Below are 23095 nucleotides of genomic sequence, written 5' to 3'. Positions count from 1 at the left end.
ACACCTCGTCCTCCTTCAATCAATTTTTCAACATTTTGAACCAACTTTAGACTTTTTCCAAGATTAACACCCGGTAAGTCTAGACACGTGATGGTGTTATGGTGTTATGGTCTGTTATGCATTAGAAATTTGATAGAATTATCGAAAGTTCATTTTTGATCAAGCTATCATTAAATAACTGTTGTGCATTTTGAATAGACTGCATCATTTGGGTTAAAAGTGTTGACAACTTCTTTGACTTTGTCAAGTATTTATTAAATCTGCAGAAATATGTAAAAAAAAAATTAATAGCAGAATCTACGTATTACGAAGTGTCAAGATATCTAATCAGAATTATTATGAGTAAAATATAGAAGAATAAACATTTGCATAAAATTTTGGGCCCTAGTGGTGACAGATAAAAAAAACACATTTTAAAAATCTCAATACATTCATCGGAGGCCCTCAGAATCTAAAATTAATATAAATGGTATTTAGTGTCTCAACTCTTTACAGGTAGATAAGTATAACGCAACTCTGCATAATAATAAATGAAATTGGGTAGACAGTAGGCACAATAACAGATAAGACATCACATAACAGAAGTCTCAGAATTTAAAGCTTACACTAACCACAGGCAATGAGGAATGAGGAATTAATAATTATAATATACCCAACACGTGAAATTGATCAATAACATATTTGTTTTTATATTACAAACATAATAATATATGTGTATGTATTGTGTATATAATGTTTTATCACTGCTATCATATGAAAAATATTTACTCAATTTATGAAAAACAAAAATCTGAAGCACATACTGTATGGTACATAATATACATTACATAGGTAACATTTAAAAATAATAGAAATAGAAGAAAAATCAGACATTATAATAGGTAAAAATGTTTGGTTTGTTTTGAGTAACAAAAACATGATTAAAATAATATGTTGAATTCAACAAATGTTATATATATATAACAAACATATACACACATGCATATATATATATGTATGAGTGTGCAGATACATGTACATTTATGAATATATTGTCACTTGGTTGCACATAATAATCAACAAAATTCAACATTATAATAATAAATCATTAAATTAAAAAAATTAAATTGTTTTTTTTTTTTTTACAATCCAATAACTTTAGATAAAGCCTGCAGCTCCTCTATAGTTATTCGCTTCGGACGGGTACAAATAGTCATCGCTCCAATTAGACCGGGATAATGTAGGTTCAGATGTTGTCCGTTGCAGTTTTGGCATAGCGTGTATAATGCTTTGTATGGATATAGCAACATCTTTGAATTTGGGCCTGTCTTCTCTATCAAATTTGATACAGTTTTCCATCAATTTGCGCAGCTCAGCTGGTGTGTCTGACCTGACTTTTTTCAAATCAGGTCGTAAGTAGCCCCTGCCTACCATAAAAATTATCTGATCTTTATTATTGATTTCTGTGTAAGGCAGCTGACCCGAGAGTAATTCATACAGCACAATGCCATAAGCGTATACATCTGACTGAAAACTGTATGGGTTGTCTACTTGCATCCGAATTACTTCAGGTGCCATCCATAATATTGATCCAGATGGTTGATGGTATTGTTGACCACCGGACCATTTTGATTTGATGGTAGCCAAACCAAAATCACCAATTTTCACAACAGAATCGTTGAAAAATATATTGTTGCTTTTCAGATCCCTGTGTATAATGCTTTTAGAATGGAGATAATTCATACCAATTGCAGTTTGGCCAGTAATCGATATCAATTGCATTGCCTCAAATCTAAAAACAACAAAAACCATGTTATAACTAGGACTAAGATTTATGAGCAATAGTAAATAGCAAAGTTTATTTAATTTAGTTAAAATACAATAATACAATAGTATTACAAAAGTATACAATAATTTACCAATATTTTCTCAACAATTATTGAGTGATTTAAGTGATTTAAGTGATATAGTTAAAATATGCAAAATAAATTGTTTGCGTCATATGAAATGGTTAGTGGTCATAGGTAACCAAATTTGTAGAATGATGCTGCGATATAAAACACAACAATGGGCATAATCCTAGCCCAAGGTAAGCAATTTCCCATACATAACTACATAATAGTTAATTGTCTTTTTAAACTCTGTACGGAGAAGTCTCGGATGAAAGTATATTTTGCTTATTTAATAATTAACATCAAATATGCGAATAGTTAAACATCATTATTGTTAATATAGTAAACTATTATGATTTTTCAGGTTAGTTGAACAGTCTGTCTATTCACTTTTTTGCAAAGTAGTATCATTTGAATATTTCTTTTGTAATTTAAGTTTTGAGATCAAATAAGTATTCAAATAGAAATGGTCAAAGTTCAGACTCAACTACCCTTACATAAATTTCTTAATTAAAATATAGTAGAAATGTATGATACATACAATAAACTATATAGTGTTAAAAGAGTCACAAATTTTAGTACTACATTTTCAAACAAAAAAAGGATGAGTGTCTAATGATTTGATATAATATATAAGAAGTGAAGAACTGCATCAAACACAATACAATATTAGTCATATGCATTATGTAATGATAGATATTTTGTACAATCTCCATAAATATTATGTAAATGTAATTAATTGTTGGTTTTGTTACTGTTATCTGCCTATTATTAAATATAATTCTCATATTAATTTCAAATTGGATAATAGAATAGGGCTAATATATTTAAAAATGTAATGTGAACTAAAGTAATCCTAATATTTTTTGAAAAACAAGAAAACACATATTATAAAGTTAATTTAATTATAGGATGCCCTTATTAAGTACTTATAATAAATAATAATATTTAATACAATCTATTAGGTATTTTAATTTTAATTCAATGTTGAAGTATTAAATTAGTATAGCAGATATTATACCAATGGTTGTATTACTAATTAAACAAAAATGTTTTTTTCTTGAAAATAAAATAACATCTAATATTAAAAAAATATATATGTACCTAACCTACATATTAATAATATTTATAAAAAGGTATAAATTTATTGAAATAATAATACTATGTAATTAGAGAATCCAATACTACATGTAAGTATTTCTATAAATAAGAATAACTATAACTTACTTTTTTTCCAATACATGTAAACAGCGATATAGACTTGATCCTTCACACCATTGTGTGACTATAGCCAAATTTGGTTTTCGTATAACGCCCATAAACAGTAAAACATTTACGTGCCTAGTTTTTTTTAATACGGATACTTCATTTTTAAATGCTTGCAATTGTGCCGCAGTCGGTTGTTTCACTTTGAGTGCTTTAATTGCAACTGGACCATGCCAATTAGCCTTATAAACAGTACCAAATGACCCTGATCCAATACAATCACCCATTTGAATATCCGTTTCTGGTATTTCCCAATCTTCTAACGATTCTTGAGGACCTGTGTCACGAAGCAACTTCTTGGTAGCACTTTCATCTGCACTTTTGGCTCTAGGTCTAGGCCTCAGTACATTGGTAGGAGAAGCTTGGGCGCTCTGGCTGTGAGGCAAGAAACCATGAGGTACACCAGATGGTGCTTGTGATCTTCGCTTCAATTCAGCCAAATCGTCCCAATTCATGTTTACCATATTACGACAAACATTAGGTTCTGAACTTGATCTTTCGCCATGACCAAGCACTCGACGTCTTGATGATTGATAATCGGATGTTAGTTGTAGTATACCGGCAGAGTTTTGGTAAATAGTGTGATTTCCCCCGTTTCCACTACTCAAATCTCTAGTTGGAATACACAGTACAGGCACTCCCATGGAACACCGTTCATGAAATTTGAACCCGCACGAACGACAGTGATAACCCTGGTTGATATAAATGTACATCAATGGAAGTCAGGCATACAAAAACTAATAATAATTCAACAAAAATGCAATATTTACCTGGAAAAGTAGTTGACGACAATGATCACAAGTTGTAAATGATGTACGCTTGGAAAAATCATGTGTAAATGATGCTTGAATGGGTAGCCAACACATTTTCACTTGTATCTCTTCATATTCAATAGTGGACGTTTGAGTATCCCACGGTATCTGATGGTCAGTGCCGTTACGGTAGACAACACAGGCGTTTAATGGGATCTTCCTGTGTTGCAAACGCTTCTCCAGAGCCATGTGTAGAGTTTCGCCATGCTTCACCTCAATAGTGGTACGCTGTTTATTAGGTAAATAAGCACGGATGGTGCGAACGAATGGCGTGGACGGCTTGTCACCCCGGGTTTTTCGGTGTTCTCTGGGATGGTCGACCTGGTCAAGAAGCTCCTGCTCTTTGGCCTCCAGCTCATGCAGCTTGACAGTGAGCTCTCGGTACTCGGTCAAATAGATGGGCGGCGGATGATCGAACGTAGCGAACGTGCCGTTCAGTGCGTGGATATTGCACTTGGTCAAGCGCATCACTTCCCTGACGTTCTGCAGCTCGTTGCGTAACGAGGTGATCTCCTCGAAGTCGAACGACATGACGACGCCGCCACCGCCGCCGCCGGCAGCGGATTTGGTGTCCAGGCCGCGGGGGGATCTTGCCGGGGTCTCGGGGTTTAGGGGTTGAGGAGAGAGAGAGGGCCTGTGGGTGCGCTACAGCTCCATCGCCAGAATCAAGTGCATAGACGAGTACACAGACGGACGGTAGACACCATCGTTTGTGGGGGTGTCGTTGTCCGTTTTCTGTCTGAGGGTGCTCGGATGTCGACGCGAGGCGGCGGGCGGATACTACGATGGAGCTGTATCGGTCAGATTCGCCCCGAGCGCGTCGTCCACTACGACATGTTTACGTGAATCCGTACGAAATCGTTACGCGATTGAATGGTGCCGATAACAGACGCACCATATTCGAACCGCGGCGGTAGATTACGGAGTACGGAGTGCCCTCCTATGCGTTTCAGGAACCGACCGCAATTATTTGTAATTTATATATAATGCAACATATATTAAATATTATACTAATATAGGATGTAATAATTATAATATTATTGAATAATAATTAATATCGAATTGTCAAACAAAATTTACATACATTGACAAATATTTTTAGGTTAAAGTTAAAACTACCCGGACAGTAGAACCACTGTAGCCGTTCTGAATACCGTGCACGACGTCGACCAACTTTTACGGAATCCTTCGCGTTGGCTAAGCTGGTGAACAATAATTATCAATCTTAGACTTATAGAATTAGGTATTTAGGTCCAGCTGCAGCAGGCAGCAGCAGCTGCTGGTCTAATGGTAAAACATGTTTTCCGTAGTCCAAGCAGTGGCGTATTTGGAATTTGCTGCCCCAGGCATTAATTTTTTATAATGCCCTCTTCCCCCACCCGTTTTTATAGTGACAATTTTTCTCACCTATAATAAACTTACAACGCATGTGTTAAATTTGCTGCCCCCCCCCCCCATGGTCCTCCACTAAATACGCCACTGGGTCCAAGTCACGGAATCTTTAATCCGTGATCCGAAACTCCCATGTGGATCATCCATAGTTTTATATATCCATCTATAATTATAAAAATCAATTTAGGTACGTTTGTACGGGACTTGTAGACTTGGAAACTACCGAGCAAATTGGCATCAAATTTCCCACACTTAAATTTTGTGAGTGTTCTTACTTCTTTAATTCTTTGCTTTGTTTCCAACCCCTGTAGATTGCCCATTGGCGTGACTATACTCTTTATAGACTTCACTCAGCCAGGATAATGACCAGATCACTTTAATGAACCCAAAAAAGCACAACGCACCCAAGGCCGTTTTTTAAGCCCCCCTCCCTCCACCAACATTGAAATATTTATATAGTTTAAGGAAAAGTCTGCTTCATCTATTTACAATATTGATACTGGACTGTATTTTCAATACCTACTATTAAAGTTGACATTTAACTCCAGAAATATTTTCAGCTACAGCCCTGGATTACGCCACCTAGCTACAAATACAAAAATAATAGATACGAACCGTACCGTCGTCTGTTTAAAATCCCTACCTATGGTAATGGTTTTTCGAAAGTAGGGTGGAGTCGGCACCGTCTCTCGCGTCATGTCGGCGTGACGTAGGCTACAGTAATTATCTGCCTTCAATGTTTTTAAAAATAATTCATACAAATCGTATCAATTTAAACTAAACATTTTTACGTATACGAATCATAAATGGACGAAGTCATCTATTCAACAATACACATTATAAACAAAATAAAGATACTAAAATAAGTACCTATAATTTTGTCTAACATGTCTATATAACAATGCATACAACTATTAGACATTTTCTTTAAAAATATAAAAGTTGAAACCCCCCCTGACTCAAAACCGGACCCTTTCGAAAATTGCAGGGGCAGCCCAGGCACCTTAAGCTGCCAGACGTTTATGCGATTGGTATAGGGTGGGGTGGCTCACATATGAATAAATGTATTTCGTTTTTGGTTCACGAAAATCAAACAATATTGATGTTGATGTATAGGGTTATCATTGGTTACACAAATAAAATGTGTGTATACTATATAGCAGACTCTACATGCATTGCTATGGGTTCAATATAAAATAAAAGAAAATAATGTTAAACTACTTAAATTAATTGATCGCTAATGTTTTTTAAAATAATCAAATATATCACATAAGGCAAGGTCCGTATTTTTCAATATCTGTAGCTTATTGACTCAAAAACCACTTAACCACTTAACAATTAGCGTACCCGATTTAATCATTGAATATTAATAATTCGATGAAAATCTGCAACATTTACATGGTTCACTCTTGATGATCCTCTTGGATGAATCACCCCTAGTGAAAAATTACAATTTTAACACAAAATCATACATTTTTAATGAGACTTAAATACGTAATAATGAAGGTATTTATGTGTGAAAGTCGGGCACCCCGGCGAAAACAACAAAAGCTGGCGCTCGTTCTACACAGGATATTGTATAATATTATTTTATACTTTTATACGACTAGTCACTGGTCAATAGGCAGTGGCCAGCATGATAAAACAATTTTAATAAAATCATTTTATCAGTGGCCACTGGCCAGTGGGCTGTGACCGGTATTACTAAATGACTATATTATGCAGTTGTTGTAAACAGCCTGTGATGATATTCTGATAACCGTAATGGTAATAAAGTAACTAATAAATAATATTATATTATAATGTTGTATTCAACACTGCAGTACTGCACATCACACGACAAGGTGTAGTGGAAACTCGGCTTTACGCACGGTTGTAGAAAGAACCGTGGGTTTATGGTAGGAGGGGTATCCAGTTTGTCGAACCGTCGTCTGTGCGAAATTATACGAACATAACCTACAAAAAGTATCCGGAGCACTGCAGACGACTCACGGCTTGCTCTTTCTTCTTGTTCGTCTCGCACAAACAGCATTTCGTGTTTCAACTACTTTTTAATTTTTGTTGCTCTTCAATAGAGTGGCCGGACGAACGGAAACGTCGACAACGGGACCATGTCTTTCATACCCGGGTCGTTGGGTTTCGATGAATTCGGTACGCCGTTCATCATCATCAAAGACCAACACAAACAGCGTAGGCTGACTGGCATCGATGCGTTGAAGGTTTGTGGTTGTTTTATTTTTACTGCTGGAAAAAAACATACTAAGTCGATGGCGATTCCATTGTTTCCGTGACTCGACCTCACCGTCTTTCCTTAATTCATTGTAGCACGGTCAAAAGCAACCGTGTGTATGTCGCCATTGACCAGGTGTGCTCAGACACTCGTCGGGTTTTGGTGCACACACGGTTGTTGTTTATTTCGACTTGTTTTTCGAACGTTAAACCAATGCACAAAATGTATTAATCATCGCCCAACCCAATTATAACAATCATGTAAAATGTCAATTTTCAACATGTTTAGTCGCATATTATGGCCGCACGGTCTATCGCCAAGACGTTGTACACATCGTTGGGTCCAAAAGGCTTGGACAAAATGATGGTATCATCAGATGGAGAAGTGACTGTTACTAATGATGGCGCCACCATTTTAAATATGATGGATGTTGATCATGAGATCGCTAAGCTCATGGTACAGTTGTCTCAATCCCAAGATAATGAAATTGGTGATGGAACTACTGGTGTTGTAGGTATGTAAAATGTTAATTAATATTTAATGCAATTTGTATTAGTACTAATATGTTTTATCCTGTTAAAGTCGTCGCTGGAGCTTTGCTGGAACAAGCTGAACATCTGCTTGATCAAGGCATACATCCTATCAGAATTGCAGATGGTTTCGAATTGGCCGCTCAAAGTGCTTGCAAGCATTTAGACTCAATTGCTGATTCATTTCCAGTTGATATCAACAACTTGGAACCCCTTATTAAAACAGCAATGACAACTCTGGGATCCAAAATGTAAGAAAAATTATTAATAAATTATTCAGGATAAGATTAGACCACCTTAGCGTATTGGTGGAATCTTGATGGAGTTGGTTAACATGCTCTTCTGTTTTGTGGAGGCGTAGTGGTGGGGATAGATATGTGAACAATGACAAGAACTTTATCCACCACCTGGTCTGTTCTTATTCTGAATAGAGTATTGTACAATTGAAGTTAGTTAGTAATTAAAAGGATTAAATACATAATGCATTAAAATCTAACCTGCATTTGATGGTCTTAATATAATTGCTGAAGATGAAACACTTCTAAGATATGGCGATAATCATGAATTACAAAAAAAATCTCTAGAAAAAGAACATGAGAAAATTTTTTGGATAACAATATTATTCAGACGGCATTTTTCAATGAAAATTATTGAATTAATTCATTATTATTTTAGATTACAAAAAGTAAATTAGTACATCAAAATTAATGTTTTATAAGCTCCACAATATTTTTTTAGAACTCATTCATCATTGTCCAACATTAAAATTACTTATTATTATTTTGTTTTGTAATGCAATGTGTACAATACTGTAAAAACAAAAAAAATTAAATAATGTTATGTTCCTTCTGAGGTTTATCATTTAGTAGAATATACATTGAGTCATATATTATTATACATATATACTTACATTTTTAAACTTTATGTAAATGTATAAAGATTATTTAATTTGGGTGTTTTTATTTGGATTATCATCGATAGTGAATTTATCTTAAGTTATTGCTTATTTTTTAATAATACATAATATGATGTAAATATATTCAAATTTTTTAAATTTTAGTGTGAACAAATGCCATCGTCAAATGGCCGAAATTGCTGTAAATGCAGTTATATCTGTAGCAGATTTTGATAAACGTGATGTCAATTTTGAGTTGATCAAAGTCCAAGGAAAAGAAGGCGGAAGATTAGAAGACACAATGTTAGTAAAAGGGGTTGTAGTTGACAAAGACTTTTCACATCCTCAAATGCCAAAAGTAAGTTCATTGCATAATATTTAATTTTTATTGAAAATGTTGTTATATTTTACATATTTTTAGGAACTGAAAAATGTTCATCTTGCCATCCTCACCTGTCCGTTTGAACCACCTAAGCCAAAGACCAAGCATAAGTTGGATGTGGCTTCAGTTGAAGACTATAGAGCACTGAGGAAATACGAACAAGATACATTTAATGATATGGTTAAAAAGGTGAAAGATGCTGGTGCTACATTAGCAATTTGTCAATGGGGTTTTGATGATGAAGCTAATCATTTGTTATTGAAACACGAATTACCTGCTGTACGTTGGGTTGGTGGACCTGAGATTGAAGTAAGTTATATTAAATAATAATATAATAAGGATATTTTCTATTTATTATTCACTCTATTTTAACTTATAGAAGTTAAATGTGTAAAGAATTGTAACTTTCAAATATATGAATCAATACTTGGTACTTTTTAAATACTATATGTATGTTCTTACTTGTTATAGTTAATTGCAATCGCTACAGGAGGTAGAATCATTCCTCGTTTTGAAGAAGTTTCTAAAGAGAAGCTGGGATATGCTGGAAAAGTTAGCGAACTTTCTTTTGGTACTACTAAAGACAAGATGTTGGTGATTGAAGAATGCAAGAATTCACGTGCTGTCACCATATTTATACGTGGTGGAAATAAAATGGTTGGTTAATTTAATGTTTTACCAATGTGTATTGTGTACTAAATGCATTTGTGTTAATCTAGATCATCGAAGAAGCCAAACGCAGTATTCATGATGCTTTATGTGTCGTTCGAAATTTGGTACAAGATAACCGTATAGTTTATGGTGGTGGTGCAGCTGAAATTTCATGTGCTATTGCTGTTTCTACTGAAGCAGACAAGATTTCTTCTATTGAGCAATATGCATTCAGGGCATTTGCAGATGCCTTAGAAAGCGTTCCATTAGCTTTAGCTGAGAACAGTGGATTGTCACCAATTGATACGTTAACTCAAGTTAGGGCCAGACAAATCAAAGAAAACAACCCAGCTCTTGGTATAGATTGTATGCTTGTTGGAACTAATGGTAAGCTATCTTGTTTATTTATTGTATTTAATTTTTGTGCTTTGTTTATAAAAATGTGAATTCTATAATTATTTTTTCAGACATGAAAGAACAAAATGTTATTGAGACTCTTCACAGCAAGAAACAACAGATCATTTTGGCTGCTCAATTAGTTAAAATGATTTTGAAAATTGATGACGTCAGAGTTCCAGGAGAAAATTTCGATTAGTTTTTAATATCTTAAAAACACTCTATACTGATGTTCAGCGCTTACTTGTTTTCCTAAAACCAGTCCTTTTTTATGTTCAAAATTTACATTAATAATAATTGTGTAAGTTAAGTTATACATTTTTTCTATTAATAAAATACACTACTAATCAATTAAAATTGGACGTATATTTAACTTCAAACTATAATTCTAACATGATTACAATATTCGCCACAAGAACTATTTTTTTTTTATTGAAGCACACAAAACGGCACTTTTCGTTCTTTCATGTCGTACTCATCATTGCTTTCTTTCATGCCATCGCCAGACATGCCTGTGCCCCCCAACACACCGGGAGGGCACACTGTTTGTCATCTCATTGCCAGAGTTGATACCATTGGAGGTCGTACCGGCTTATTATCCAGTATACGTTCCAATTCAGCCATTACATTAGAGTTGAGTTTTGGTAACAACTAGAACAGAAAATAATTCAAAATGGTTTGTGTACTTGTTAAAATATTAAATTACATTAGATTATTATTTTTATTAATTATTATTATTATCGCAATAACATTTTGAAATAAATACAATTTTTATATAATAATAATACATTTATTTTGTAAATCCAATTTTTTACCTGTAGTCCGTGCAAAGCGTGATAAAACTGGTGTGTTGTTGCTGCTCCTAGTAAGAGACACTGAACACTTTCGTTTTTTAATGTCCACGCTATACACAGTTGAACTAAGCTGCATCCAAGACGGTCTGCTATTAATGAAATTGAAAACAATATTTCCTTAGTATTTCTTGCTGTCAATGGTTCGTTGTTCTGAAATATAATATTAAACAAGGTTTTTGGTAAAAAAGAAATGCAGTTGTGTGTGTAGTGCCGTAGTTCTATATTATACTAAGGTCTATAAGTCAAAATATGTAATAATGGTACCGCCTGTACCTCTTTACTGGGAGGTTTTCGATCGTCCTGGTTCCAACTGATACTGGAAGCTTTTGTCTGAAACACAAGGCATCAACGTCTTATACCTTCAACTATTTATGCATGAATATTACTAATGAAAATACATTTTTGTCTGAACTCACCCTATTGGACGATCGGCTTCTGAGCGAGTCTTTGAAGGAAGGCAATAATCCCATGGCTAACGGTGACCAAGCCATTAAACCCACTCCTGAATATTTGTATGCATAAAAGATTAAAACCAAACAGATTAATTTAACATTTAGTACGAAGATACTATGTTACTGACCAATTTTATTGTACAGTTCAGGCATGTAAATCTCAACTTTTTCCCTGCACAACATATGGTATTCGGATTGTTCTAAGATAGGTGTAGAGCAATTCAGTTGTCTGCAAGCAGTGTACATTTCTGTGACATCGATCGGTGACCATTTAGCTGTGCCCCAATACATTATCAGTCCTTCCGATACGAGAAAATCCATAGCTCTTACTACTTCTGCAAATATATTGTCACATTGTATTAGTTATTACTTATTACCATAAGCCATTGATTAAATATACAATAAATAATATAGTAGTAAATATACTATGTACAGAATTAATTATTTAGTTAATGATATTAGATAATATGTATACGAGTTCGAATAACATATATATATTTTGTTGGAATTTTTCGCATTTTTAAAAAATTATAATTCGGGTATAACACGTGTAATTACTAATTCCTGTGGACATTTTTAATTTTAAGGATCTTACAATTCGTTTACCTATTACCTACATGGTGACATTCAAATTTTACATCAACATAAAGTCTTGAATCGATAGATTACTCGTTCTCGAGTACCTAGATATACTGTTATAAGTTGAATGTTCTATATTTTGATACAATAAAAACTGATTGGTAAATCATATTATTAAAAGTGTCATTGAATGTATAGACGTATAGAAGTGGTTGAAAATATATATATGCAGTTAAGAATATTAATTAGATTTGCAGCGTACTATCACTATTATAATATTATGTGCAGATGACGGATTACAGATCTGAGAAAATATTTGTGTTTATCAATACATAGTAAAATATTATGTTTATGTCACTATAGTAGTATAGTCTATAGGTACTCTATTACTATATAATATTATGATACATTTATATTCTTAATAGTATATATTATTATTGTAATCGATTAATTCAGCTGTGAATATTGTGTAATGTGTAAGTAGGAAGTACAACTGGTAAATACGAGGAATTAGTTTGGCTATAGGTATTGCTCTGACATTCACAATTTTGTTATAGCAAATAACAAGAATTTAACAAACCTTCGAGCGGGCACATCGGATCGGCTTTTTGTATCAGGACGATGTCTATGTAGTCGAGTTCAAGTCTAGCGACGGACGATCGAACCGATTCGATGATATGTTTACGTGACAACCCTCGTTCTTCGGATCTGTTGGATGGACAAAATGAAAAACAAAAACAAAATATTAGTAGCCATATATTCTATACGGAACGGGTATGTTAGTTATTAATATATATATATATATCTATTGACTATTATGAGTTATAAGTTTATAACTTCTTCAACGCGATGGCAGATGACTGATAAATCCAACAACAGAAAACCTTGTCAAGTTAATAGTTATATAGGTAGTAAAGGGCACTCTTTTAATTTGCATCAGACGTGTATGACTTCTTGAATTTGTTTATTTAGGGACTAGGAGTCCAATATAGTTCACAAACATTTTAAAATATAGTGGGTGTTACACATGCCCAACTTACAATATGTTGTTAGATTTTAATATGATTTAGCCGTAATCGAAATAAAGTACCTTATAATAGTATATACAAGCTCTGAATAAAAGTAATAGGTAATAATAATTAAAATAGCATAACTTGTTGCTAGAGTAAGTGTTTATAAATGTTTATTAGTCTTTGGAAAAACGCTTTCTAGACGGTTTCCACCGTAATTTGTATTATGACATATGAGTAGATATGAAAAAAGAGTAAACGACGGATTGCGATAAAGGGAAGACATTTTAAAATGTATTTTTTTGAGAAGGGTATGAGCATAAATAAGTTAATCAATGGAATTACTCAAAAAACAAAATATGTATAGATTAATGGGCTCTGGGCTAAATAATAAAAATGAGCCCCACTAAACATATAAATTATAAGGTCACTATAGGTCACTCATCATAAATGTGCCTCTTAAAATATTTTTTAATTGAATATGTTACAGGTCTTCAAAAGCGTCAAGGAAAACAGACAAAAAATTAAGGATGAACTAGGATTTTTTGCAAAACAAGTTTACGAAAAAATTTATCTTGTTCGTTAGTGAGACTCTAGATAAGTAACTCTAGGTGTACTCTAGGTACTTGAAAGTTGAAATCATCACTGAATTATATTAGTGATTTATATGCAACAAACAATTTTCGAAACATTGCGATTCTTTTTGAGCTATTTATATTTTATACGCATAAGAAATTTTCGAGTTTTATTAGTTTTTTAAATATTTTTTCGCTCTGTTTAAAAACTTGAAAATGTAATACAACATTCCTCATAAATTGTTGTTAGTGGAAATATGAAAAAAAGTTGAGCTTAAATTGACAACCATTTTTTATGAGAATCTAAAGTTAAAATGTTGGCAAAATTAATCAAAATCACAGAAATTGGAAAATTAATTCGAGTCTAAAAATACAAAACACAGTTATTTTTTACAGACATTTTAAGTTCAAATAGGTAATAAGTTTCAAATATAAGTTCAAAATTATATATTAAAACCCAAAATAATTTTAGTTATTTTTTTTAATTAAAAAATACCATTCGTGAGTGGGTAGTTGAGACTTTTAGAGTGTATTATTATATTGTATACCTACCTGTAGTAGGTATATGTATACAATGACATTTTTAAATGTAATTTTTTGGCAAAAATTAATTTAATCTACTGTAGTACTAATGCCCAATACTAAAATAAGTAACTTTAATCACAATAATATCATAAAGTTATTTTAGTTACTTAATAATATTATAGGCTGACAGACTGTCTTCGTAGTTCGGGATCTTTTTTCAAGTTTTATAATTATTGAGTTCAAATTTAACACATACATTACTCTAGAGTCTAGACATCAAAAGTACTGTAGAGCACTACCCCTTTGCTTTTTTAAATTGACTTTATTTTTTATGGCATTGAAATTTAGGATTCTTAATTTTTATATTAACAGCATTAACCCGGGGGACGTGGCTCCTCTGCCCCTCCCCCTTAGTCCGAACCTGATAATTTATATGATTATCTGCTATATTATTTTATTTAAAACTGGTTATATCGTGAACTTCGGACGATTTGCGATATTATGATTTATGGTTGATGAATGATGATAGACATACTTGTAGTGCCAGTGTATTTTGGTGATGACGCTGTACGACACACGTTTCCAGTTTTTCCTCTTGAGGATGGCACCCAGCTGAGTCTCGGCCTGTTCGCTGCTCTGCGGACCCTCAGTCAGGTCGAACAGGTTGATGCCAGCATTGTACGCGGCCGTCACCACCGCATCCAGCTGTTCTTCATTGATGGCCGTGTTGTACGTGGTCCACGTGGCCAGCCCGATGTTGGACACGCGCAGGCCGCTCTTGCCCAGGTTCCGGTACCGGAGCCCGGACGTCAGGCTGGGCGACTGCGCCGCGGATGATACACGGTCAACCGACTCTTTTACCGCGGCCGCTTGCAGCTTGGCGCACAGCTGTTCCGTGGTGCTGCCCAGGTCGGCCATGCAGTCCAGGCTGGCTATCGGCGCCTTGCATCTGCCAATAAGAACAAATCGTCCATTACAACATCACATAGGTATAGATAGGTACCTATATTATAAAATATTATTTACTATTTAAATAGGTAGACCTAGGTACCAACACTTCTGTGACATATCGACGCAAAATTAAGACACTACTACAATCAACTATATAATATTTCTATAATGCAAAGATTATAAAACAGAAACTGAAATAATTTTTTTTGTTTAACAAGCCAATACAAGTGGGTCATTTGGTACCTAGGTACCTACTTAAACTAAAAAAAAATTTATTTATTTTTATTTTTGGATCCGAAGTGATAAATGTTGACTCCAAAAATATAGACCAAATTAGAATCCAATTACAAGAATATTAAATTGTTCCTTTATTAAAAGCTATAAAGCAATATAATACATACTCGTCAGTCGTCAAACGTACAATTTGTTAGGGGGTGATGGAATAATTTAGTGGGCTAAGTAGCCTAAATGTATGTAAGACCTCTTCATCATATCTAGTCTATTATACAACTGTTTTACCTGCTTAGATGTACTTATGTACTTAAAAAATATAAACAAAGGTTAAAGGATAATAATATCATAAACAATAATAATATACATATACTGCAATATAATAAGTGCTTAGAGATTTGAAAACCCAATTGGAATATTTAGCATAGAACAGTAGAACGTTTCGAAACTTACTAATAAAAATTCTGAAGAGGTCTATAATTTACTAAACGATTAGTACGAGGATACTTGTATAATTTATGTATCTGCAGTAGTGGAACATGAATCCATAATACAGCTGCAGTAGCGTAAAACTGTTGGGTTTTATTATAGTGTAAAACTTTTGTAGTTTCTTTTTACATTATTACACTTAATGGAATATACGTAGACACGTAGTATGTACCTTAGTTTTTTCCAGTGTTTTTCTTACACCACACAATTTAAATGAAAAAAAAATTAATATACGAATGTCCTACTGCAGTATTATCTATACAGCCAGCGCAGTATAATCATATTTTTACTATCAACCGTGAATGTATCATAATATTATACATGGACTCGTAGTAAGAAGTAAGCTTCGTTATTATTCATCTACACTCAACAGGATATCGATATACCTAGGCATCTATAGTTAATAAAGGTAGTTTATAAGTTTCTGTTGCGCACGTGACCGTGCAAACTCGTTTTTTAAAATTCGTTTCATACTTGTATTATTGATTATTGAAATTGTTGATGTTGTATAATATAGTTTAGAATTTTTTTACATTATATCAGAATAGGTAGGTAGGTAGGTATTCAAATCCATTACAAAAATGAAAAGGTATGGTGAATTATGACATCGACCTTTTTTTCATGCTTAATAATTGTGTAAGTGTAAGAAGAGTAAGTTTATTTTTGTATTTCTATATCTCTGAATTTTGATAAGCCGAAAAATTTGATCAATCTGCAAATAATATTGTTTTTAAAACAGGGCAATTTATATTCAATCACTGGTCATAATCCGATTTTATTTGTTGTCAACTATAGATAATGTGTTAGTATCAAACTATTATAACAGTATACCTGAGTACTTAAATGCATTATTATATGTTCATTAAAAATTTATAACAGCAAATTTGGAGTTCTTATCAGAACATTTAAAATAATAATTTATACATAAGTATATTACACTATGTATATTAATCATTAATCATATTATACTTATTTACCTACAATTTTGTAGAATACATAATACATTATTTCACTGAACAAGTTTTGAAAATGTTTACCATACCTACCTACTGTCCAGTATATAGTGATTAGAGAAATTCAAATACTCAATTTCTCGGATATAACTATATAAGGTATTAATATTTTAAAAGCCAAAAATATGCATCCGTCTGTAAATACTATGTAGGTATACCCACTTGCTTTATACTTCTAACTAGTACTTTAAAATATATTAGTTGTTGGTATTGGGAATCGGTTTCAGAAGTAACTCTTACAGTGTTATAATGCAAATTATGAAACATAAAATAAATAAATTGTGAATACGTAAATTCATGAGGATCAAATCTTTGAACACTCGCGCTTATGCCAATCGACAGTTGTATAATTTGTACACTTGTACGCACATAAATATTTATACATTATTCAAAGTCGTGACAATTTTCAAGTAAAACGTAAAAATAGGTACCCACATAATATAGCTTGTGTATATAGGTATAGATATATGATATAGTTGTCCAGCTATAATGAGGCAGCAGTTCTATATTATACACACATAACATTTTAAGCAAGGACAAGGGGAAAGTGGTGAGGCAGGAGGGTAACATCAGCAGCTGTAAGGGTTTTTATCGATTCCCCGTCAGCGTTCTAGAGACTGCTTGACGCCTCCGCCGTGGCCGCGTGCGGAACGTGACGTACCTTTCTATATTTCTGACGTCGACCCAAAAGGTTTTAATATATAACGCCTATTACGCATATACCTTTACAAAATAAAAACTTGTACTTTTAAGGAAACAATATAATATTGTATCTAGGATTGTAATGCATAATATATAAACGCATTGTCCACCTAATATTATAAATATTATACTATTTACGTTTTATAGGCTTTAAATCTATTTTTTTTTCAAATTTAAATTGTACTCAGATTTACTCCAGTGGACGGGCACTAAATCGGCAGTTGTAGGCATTTATATATAGAATAGACACACCACACACCTGTCACACCTATACCGATAATATGCCTATAACTGCAGTCAACGAAATAATAGTATGTCGAGCCCGGTTTGTGCGTACCTACGTATATGTTATGATTGCTTACTTATACAGAGACGTCTGTTGCGAGTCGTCTTTGCTAGAGCTGCTGGTCCTCTGGGGACCGCCTCCGTCGTTTACGGGAAATTGAAATAACATCTCGGGCTCTCGCGAAGTACAAAATATTATTAGCTGCAGGAGAAAGACGGACAGAGAGACAGGAGATAGAGTTGTAGAGAGAGAGAGAGAGAGAGACAGAGATAGATAGGTAGATAGAGAGAAACGAAAGACCGCGAACGTAATTCACATCATACGGCCCGTGACGCGATATCGATGTGACGACGGCGACGGCGGCGACGGCGGCGGCAGCGGTGACCGCGACACGACGGCATAATATTATGGTATCGTCGCGCGCGCGCCCGGTATAGGTACCCGATCCACGATCGTATGCGATATTGTTAATACACTGTCGTATACCGCGGTAACCGCGCGTATTTATGATTGTAATATTATATTAAAAAATATTATAAAACGACGTGTAGGTACAATTAATACGGTGCGTACGTGCGGCGATGTTCCGTCTGCTGCTGCAGCAGCACGCTTATTACATTATTATTGTGGTCGGTGTCGCCCGATGCGCGCCCGGCGCCCGCGGAAGTCGCGGTCAACAGCTACGCGGGACCCATCGAGGGTTTGCCCGCCGCTCGCACGTATTTTACGCGGCACCCACGGGAGATATCGTCCGCCGTGTATCGCGCGACCAGGGCGTTTGTACGCGTACAACTGCCGTATAGTCGTGCGTCGTGGGTAGTAACAGTCACGCCGCCCTGGCGGGTGGTGGGTAGTCCGCGCGCGCGCGCTCGCGCTCGTGGCCCGATTACGGAGGGTGCCTCACCGACTTTCGGGAATTGATCGCCGTCGCCCGTGCACCGCTCCTCCCCAACCATCGCCTCAGCGGCGGTATCGGACAGTCGGCGGCGGCGGCGGTCGGACTTTCGCGACCACCGTCGACGGCGCTATAATAATCTGAATAACGTAAACGCATGGAGCGCCTCCTGTGCTTTGCAATATGCATAGTAGACTGCACACGCTTCGTAACATTATTATTGTAATTTGCGAGTACACGCTACACGCAGGAGAGACGAAGATGTGCGGTGCGGATATATTAAAATAAAGGAGCGATAAAATATGTCCTTCGCATTTTTTTTTGTAATTTTAATGCATGCATGCTATGTCGATTGTCGATTATTGATATTTGTATCAAGTATTCAAGTAGGTGTGTACTGTTGTCGACCAATAACATTTAAAAATTATGTGCTGAACAGGTCAGCGGTGTATAAGCGAATGATTTGAAGCGATTATGCATAGTATAATGTTATACACATATCAACAAACTGTTGCGTTTAGGCGCGATATAATATTACTGTTATGTAGTAACGTAATAATATAAATACCTATCGAAAATTGTGCCAACAAAGTCGCGTATATATTACTCCAATAATAGACGCATTGACTGCAGCAATAAACCCATAAAAGGAGATTACGGATATGTTATAATTTATCGTCGTCATTCGGTTCAATATATTTAAATCGACTTAGGAAATGTGCAGGGCAGATCGATAGATATTTATACATACCTATAGATAGGTATCCAGGTAGGTACTATTGATACTACTGGTGCGCTAGGTATAATATATTAGGTGTATAGTTTTGCATAAAGAAAAACGCGCTTACATGGATTGAACGGACCCGGACAGGCTGTCGACGTAGTGCAGCTCGGCAAGGGACTCTGACGCGGCGGCCGAGGCGGCTTGCGCCTGTATCTCCCTCTCCAGTCTCTCGGCGTTCCGCTCGGCGCGTTCGGCCCGCTGGTGGGCCCACTGCTGCTGTGTGTACAGCTCGTGCCGGGCCGCCGCCTCGGCCATTTCCTTTTTCTCCTTCTTCTCCTCGTCCGTCTGCGCGCGGCACGAGCCCGAGCCCGAACCCCAACCGAGCCAAAACTGATGGGCCAGCTTGGAAGGTTCGATCACTCCGCCGCCCGTCCGATATAATAATATATTATTACTATAACACCAACTATATACCGCGTGACCGGCGTATATATAGTAGCGTAGGGAATCGTATATTAATATTACCACACTCGTCTGTCACCGACTCCTTCTCCTTTTACTTCTCCTCCTTCTCCTCTCCTACACCTCCTTCTCAAACGCCACCACCGCCACCACTACCATCACTGCCAACACCACCACCTATCTTGCCACGTGTGGTCTACGCGAGTACGCAGAATAAAGCGTGTAGTACTCCGGTCGTATAATGATATACGTACCGACGAGATAGTGTCTCCTCCTCCCCGCCACGACCATTTATTATTATATATTTTTGTTGTTGTTGTTGTTGTCGCCGTCGTCGTCGTCGTTGTTGTTGCTGTTGTGGCACAGTATTGTGATTATAATATAGTATGTATATGTTACATTATCATCGTCACATGCTACATTATGTAGGTATTTATATTGTGTATCATTGAGTGCACACGCGAATTAGTTTCACACGACGACACCGTGCTTGCAGTTGACGAATAATTATTGCTGTAATAATATGACGTGAGCTCCCAACGCGGTGCACCGCACCACCACGTCGGCGACGACGGACGCGTTTAATAATAGAACCGCCCGAGACGGGCGTGTGCGCGAACGGTCATAGCATTCCGAGCATTCGGTGGTGGCGGCGGCGGCGGCGACGGACGTTAAAAGTTCAAGCCGTCGTGGACACGTCGCACGGGCTGTGTATACGACTGCAATTACAATAATTAATAATTACGCGTACGGCGACGTCGACGACGACGTACAAATCGGCTCGGCGGCGGCGTTTAAGGTGGCGAGCGAGGTAAATCGCGACGATAATATATTAATGGATCGCGGCGACGGCCGTAGACTTATGTGACATAGTTATCGTCGTCGTAAGATATATACCACTATCGCAATATATTTTAGCGGTCACACAACTTCGCGCGAAACCGAACGAAACGAAAAGCGAACTGTAAAAACAAAAAACGAGAAAATATTGGATAGGTAATAATATATAATATTTTAACGGTTAATTGACAATTGATAATATTACACTATACAGAGCGAGTGTGTGAAACGAATGCAATTCGTTATGGAAAATCGACGCGTTTGAAAACTAGAAAAATTCGACCGCCGCGGTCGGTACGACGGTTAATCGCGGGGACCAACAGGCGTCGGTTCGCTAGGGGCGTATGGGGGATTTTATTTTCGTAATCCGCTCGGCGGCGGCGGCGGCGGCCTCTGGTTGCTCGTGTTTGGACATACACACGCACACACCCGCACACACATCACACACCCACACACCCACACACCCACACACACACGGTGAATAGGAAACGACGGCGCACGATCGTTCACGGGCCACAACACACCCCCGCCGACGACGGTCTAAATACGCTGCTCGAGCGCTTCGCGGATATCTTCCGCGCGCCGCCGCCGCCGCCGCCGCCGCCGCCGCCGACCCGGCATATAGCGTCACACGGGCGGCACGCTACGGCTGCCGTTGCCATACAGGGTGATTTTCGTCAAGTGTGCTTACCCGTAATCGAATGCTTCAATCTTTCCGTTTATTGGAATTCAGATTTCTTAAAATATGTTCAATAATTATGTGTACCTACTTGACGACTATAATATTATAATATAAACTATTTCCATTCCTTGGTATTTTTTTTTTATACTTTTAAAAAGTGTTTTCTTCTTCATTTATACCACCTAGAAACTTTTTTGCTGTTAACTTTGAAAATGTGCAGAATGTTCCTATCTAAATCGATATTCGAACGAGTACCTGATTTCAAATACATTATACACAACTACACAAGCTAAAAATGATGGATCTATTCTAAAAGATACAATAGGTATTCCACGTGATAATTTATAATGATTTTAAATATTAGTATTTATAATATTAATTAGTCGAGTAGTTTGTGGGTATAAATATTAATACAATAGGTATATATCTAAGTTCAATAGAATTTCAATTTTTATATAATATATATACATCAAACATAGAGGACATGACACATGGGTTATGGGTACAATCATATCCTTCCTATACAAGTATAATATGAATCATATGCAAACTTTATTATAAAATAATATTCAAGCTTAAGCATAGATAATTACTGAAATAAAAAATGTGTTGTTCAAAAGTAGGTTTTATAGTGTTAGTTTAAAATTTTAATAATTTAACACCTTGTTCGAATTTGTATTCAGATAAATCAATATTTTCAAATAAACCAACGGCAGCTCTACGATTTACAGTAAAATGGAGTTTCCGATATGAAAAACATATTTGTATCGCCTCTAAACACTCTTCTGTATAATAATTAATAGCCATATACAATTGTATCGAGTGAAAGTGATCATATTATGATCTATTAGTAAAATACTATGGAGTATGGGCAGTTTAAAAAACTATAGTCTGAAATAATTTGAGTGATCAATGGATAGAATGGCATGGTGACTGGTGAGCATGGTTGCAGGTGAACCATCCTGTATATACAGCGTTCCTACGTGTACGCGCGCCACGCGACTTTTTCGATAAAAACAAAAGTCGCAAAGGGTGCCGTTGGACGTTGGGCGGATGGCAGTATAGTAGTGCCGCCGATGCATCACGCGCATACTTTATTAAAATATAATAATACATAAAGTGTACAACAGAGCGCATGTGGCATGTGTATTATTGTAAAAATACGACGCACGCGCATGCGCACGGCAGATGTCGAGAGTGCTAGTGAATTTTGAATATGTCGCGAATCGTAATAATTTATAATATTATTATAATTTCTTCGCGGCTGTTCGTTGTTTCCGACGACCGCAACTTGAAATTGTATATTATATACATATAGAGGTACATACGATATTGCCGATGTGTGAGGGCGTGCGGCAGTGTGCCTTTCAGTAGTGTTTCGACGATAAAAACTTACAATA

At 35.9% G+C, this 23095-nt stretch overlaps 3 protein-coding genes across 5 annotated transcripts; 1 reads left to right on the top strand and 2 right to left on the bottom strand.

Annotated features, from left to right (window-relative positions):
- Positions 1–1122: 1122 nt before the first annotated feature.
- On the bottom strand, positions 1123–5193 carry LOC111033683 (raf homolog serine/threonine-protein kinase phl). The gene is made up of 3 exons (XM_022314556.1): positions 3908–5193; positions 3099–3829; positions 1123–1771 (listed from the first exon to the last, which is right to left on the bottom strand). The coding sequence occupies exons 1-3, from the start codon at positions 4478–4480 to the stop codon at positions 1138–1140; spliced, it is 1938 nt and encodes a 645-aa protein (XP_022170248.1). The 5' UTR covers positions 4481–5193; the 3' UTR covers positions 1123–1137.
- Positions 5194–7347: 2154 nt separating this feature from the next.
- Positions 7348–10986, top strand: LOC111033692 (T-complex protein 1 subunit epsilon). The gene is made up of 8 exons (XM_022314568.1): positions 7348–7560; positions 7860–8085; positions 8154–8352; positions 9162–9354; positions 9418–9687; positions 9850–10035; positions 10098–10416; positions 10497–10986. The coding sequence occupies exons 1-8, from the start codon at positions 7453–7455 to the stop codon at positions 10622–10624; spliced, it is 1629 nt and encodes a 542-aa protein (XP_022170260.1). The 5' UTR covers positions 7348–7452; the 3' UTR covers positions 10625–10986.
- On the bottom strand, positions 10773–21371 carry LOC111033699 (voltage-gated potassium channel subunit beta-2). 3 transcript variants are annotated; one of them, XM_022314578.1, is made up of 8 exons: positions 19836–21371; positions 14956–15369; positions 12891–13018; positions 11860–12066; positions 11696–11781; positions 11553–11609; positions 11241–11429; positions 10773–11076 (listed from the first exon to the last, which is right to left on the bottom strand). In XM_022314578.1, exons 1-8 carry the CDS (start codon positions 20024–20026, stop codon positions 10975–10977), a joined length of 1374 nt encoding a protein of 457 aa, XP_022170270.1. In that variant the 5' UTR covers positions 20027–21371; the 3' UTR covers positions 10773–10974. The 3 variants fall into 3 exon arrangements, with proteins under 3 accessions (XP_022170270.1, XP_022170285.1, XP_022170277.1); XM_022314593.1 differs by having other exon boundaries at positions 20428–21369; XM_022314585.1 differs by lacking the exon at positions 19836–21371 and adding an exon at positions 18169–18889.
- Positions 21372–23095: the final 1724 nt, after the last annotated feature.

The sequence above is a fragment of the Myzus persicae genome, unplaced genomic scaffold (assembly GCF_001856785.1).
Source record: "Myzus persicae strain clone G006 unplaced genomic scaffold, MPER_G0061.0, whole genome shotgun sequence".
NCBI classification, from domain to species: domain Eukaryota; kingdom Metazoa; phylum Arthropoda; class Insecta; order Hemiptera; family Aphididae; genus Myzus; species Myzus persicae.
This window is presented reverse-complemented; position numbering and strand designations above follow the sequence as displayed.

Excerpts from the sequence above, each read along its gene's own strand:
- LOC111033683 (XM_022314556.1), bottom strand. The coding sequence starts at position 4,480 with ATGTCGTTCGACTTCGAGGAGATCACCTCGTTACGCAACGAGCTGCAG. Across the intron at positions 3,830-3,907 it reads GTCGTCAACTACTTTTCCAG|GGTTATCACTGTCGTTCGTG; the intron begins GTAAATATTGCA and ends TATATCAACCAG. Across the intron at positions 1,772-3,098 it reads TTACATGTATTGGAAAAAAA|ATTTGAGGCAATGCAATTGA; the intron begins GTAAGTTATAGT and ends TGTTGTTTTTAG.
- LOC111033692 (XM_022314568.1), top strand. The coding sequence starts at position 7,453 with ATGTCTTTCATACCCGGGTCGTTGGGTTTCGATGAATTCGGTACGCCG. Across the intron at positions 9,355-9,417 it reads CACATCCTCAAATGCCAAAA|GAACTGAAAAATGTTCATCT; the intron begins GTAAGTTCATTG and ends ACATATTTTTAG. Across the intron at positions 10,417-10,496 it reads TATGCTTGTTGGAACTAATG|ACATGAAAGAACAAAATGTT; the intron begins GTAAGCTATCTT and ends TTATTTTTTCAG.
- LOC111033699 (XM_022314578.1), bottom strand. The coding sequence starts at position 20,026 with ATGGCCGAGGCGGCGGCCCGGCACGAGCTGTACACACAGCAGCAGTGG. Across the intron at positions 11,782-11,859 it reads TGAACTGTACAATAAAATTG|GAGTGGGTTTAATGGCTTGG; the intron begins GTCAGTAACATA and ends ACAAATATTCAG. Across the intron at positions 11,610-11,695 it reads GAAGCCGATCGTCCAATAGG|ACAAAAGCTTCCAGTATCAG; the intron begins GTGAGTTCAGAC and ends CTTGTGTTTCAG.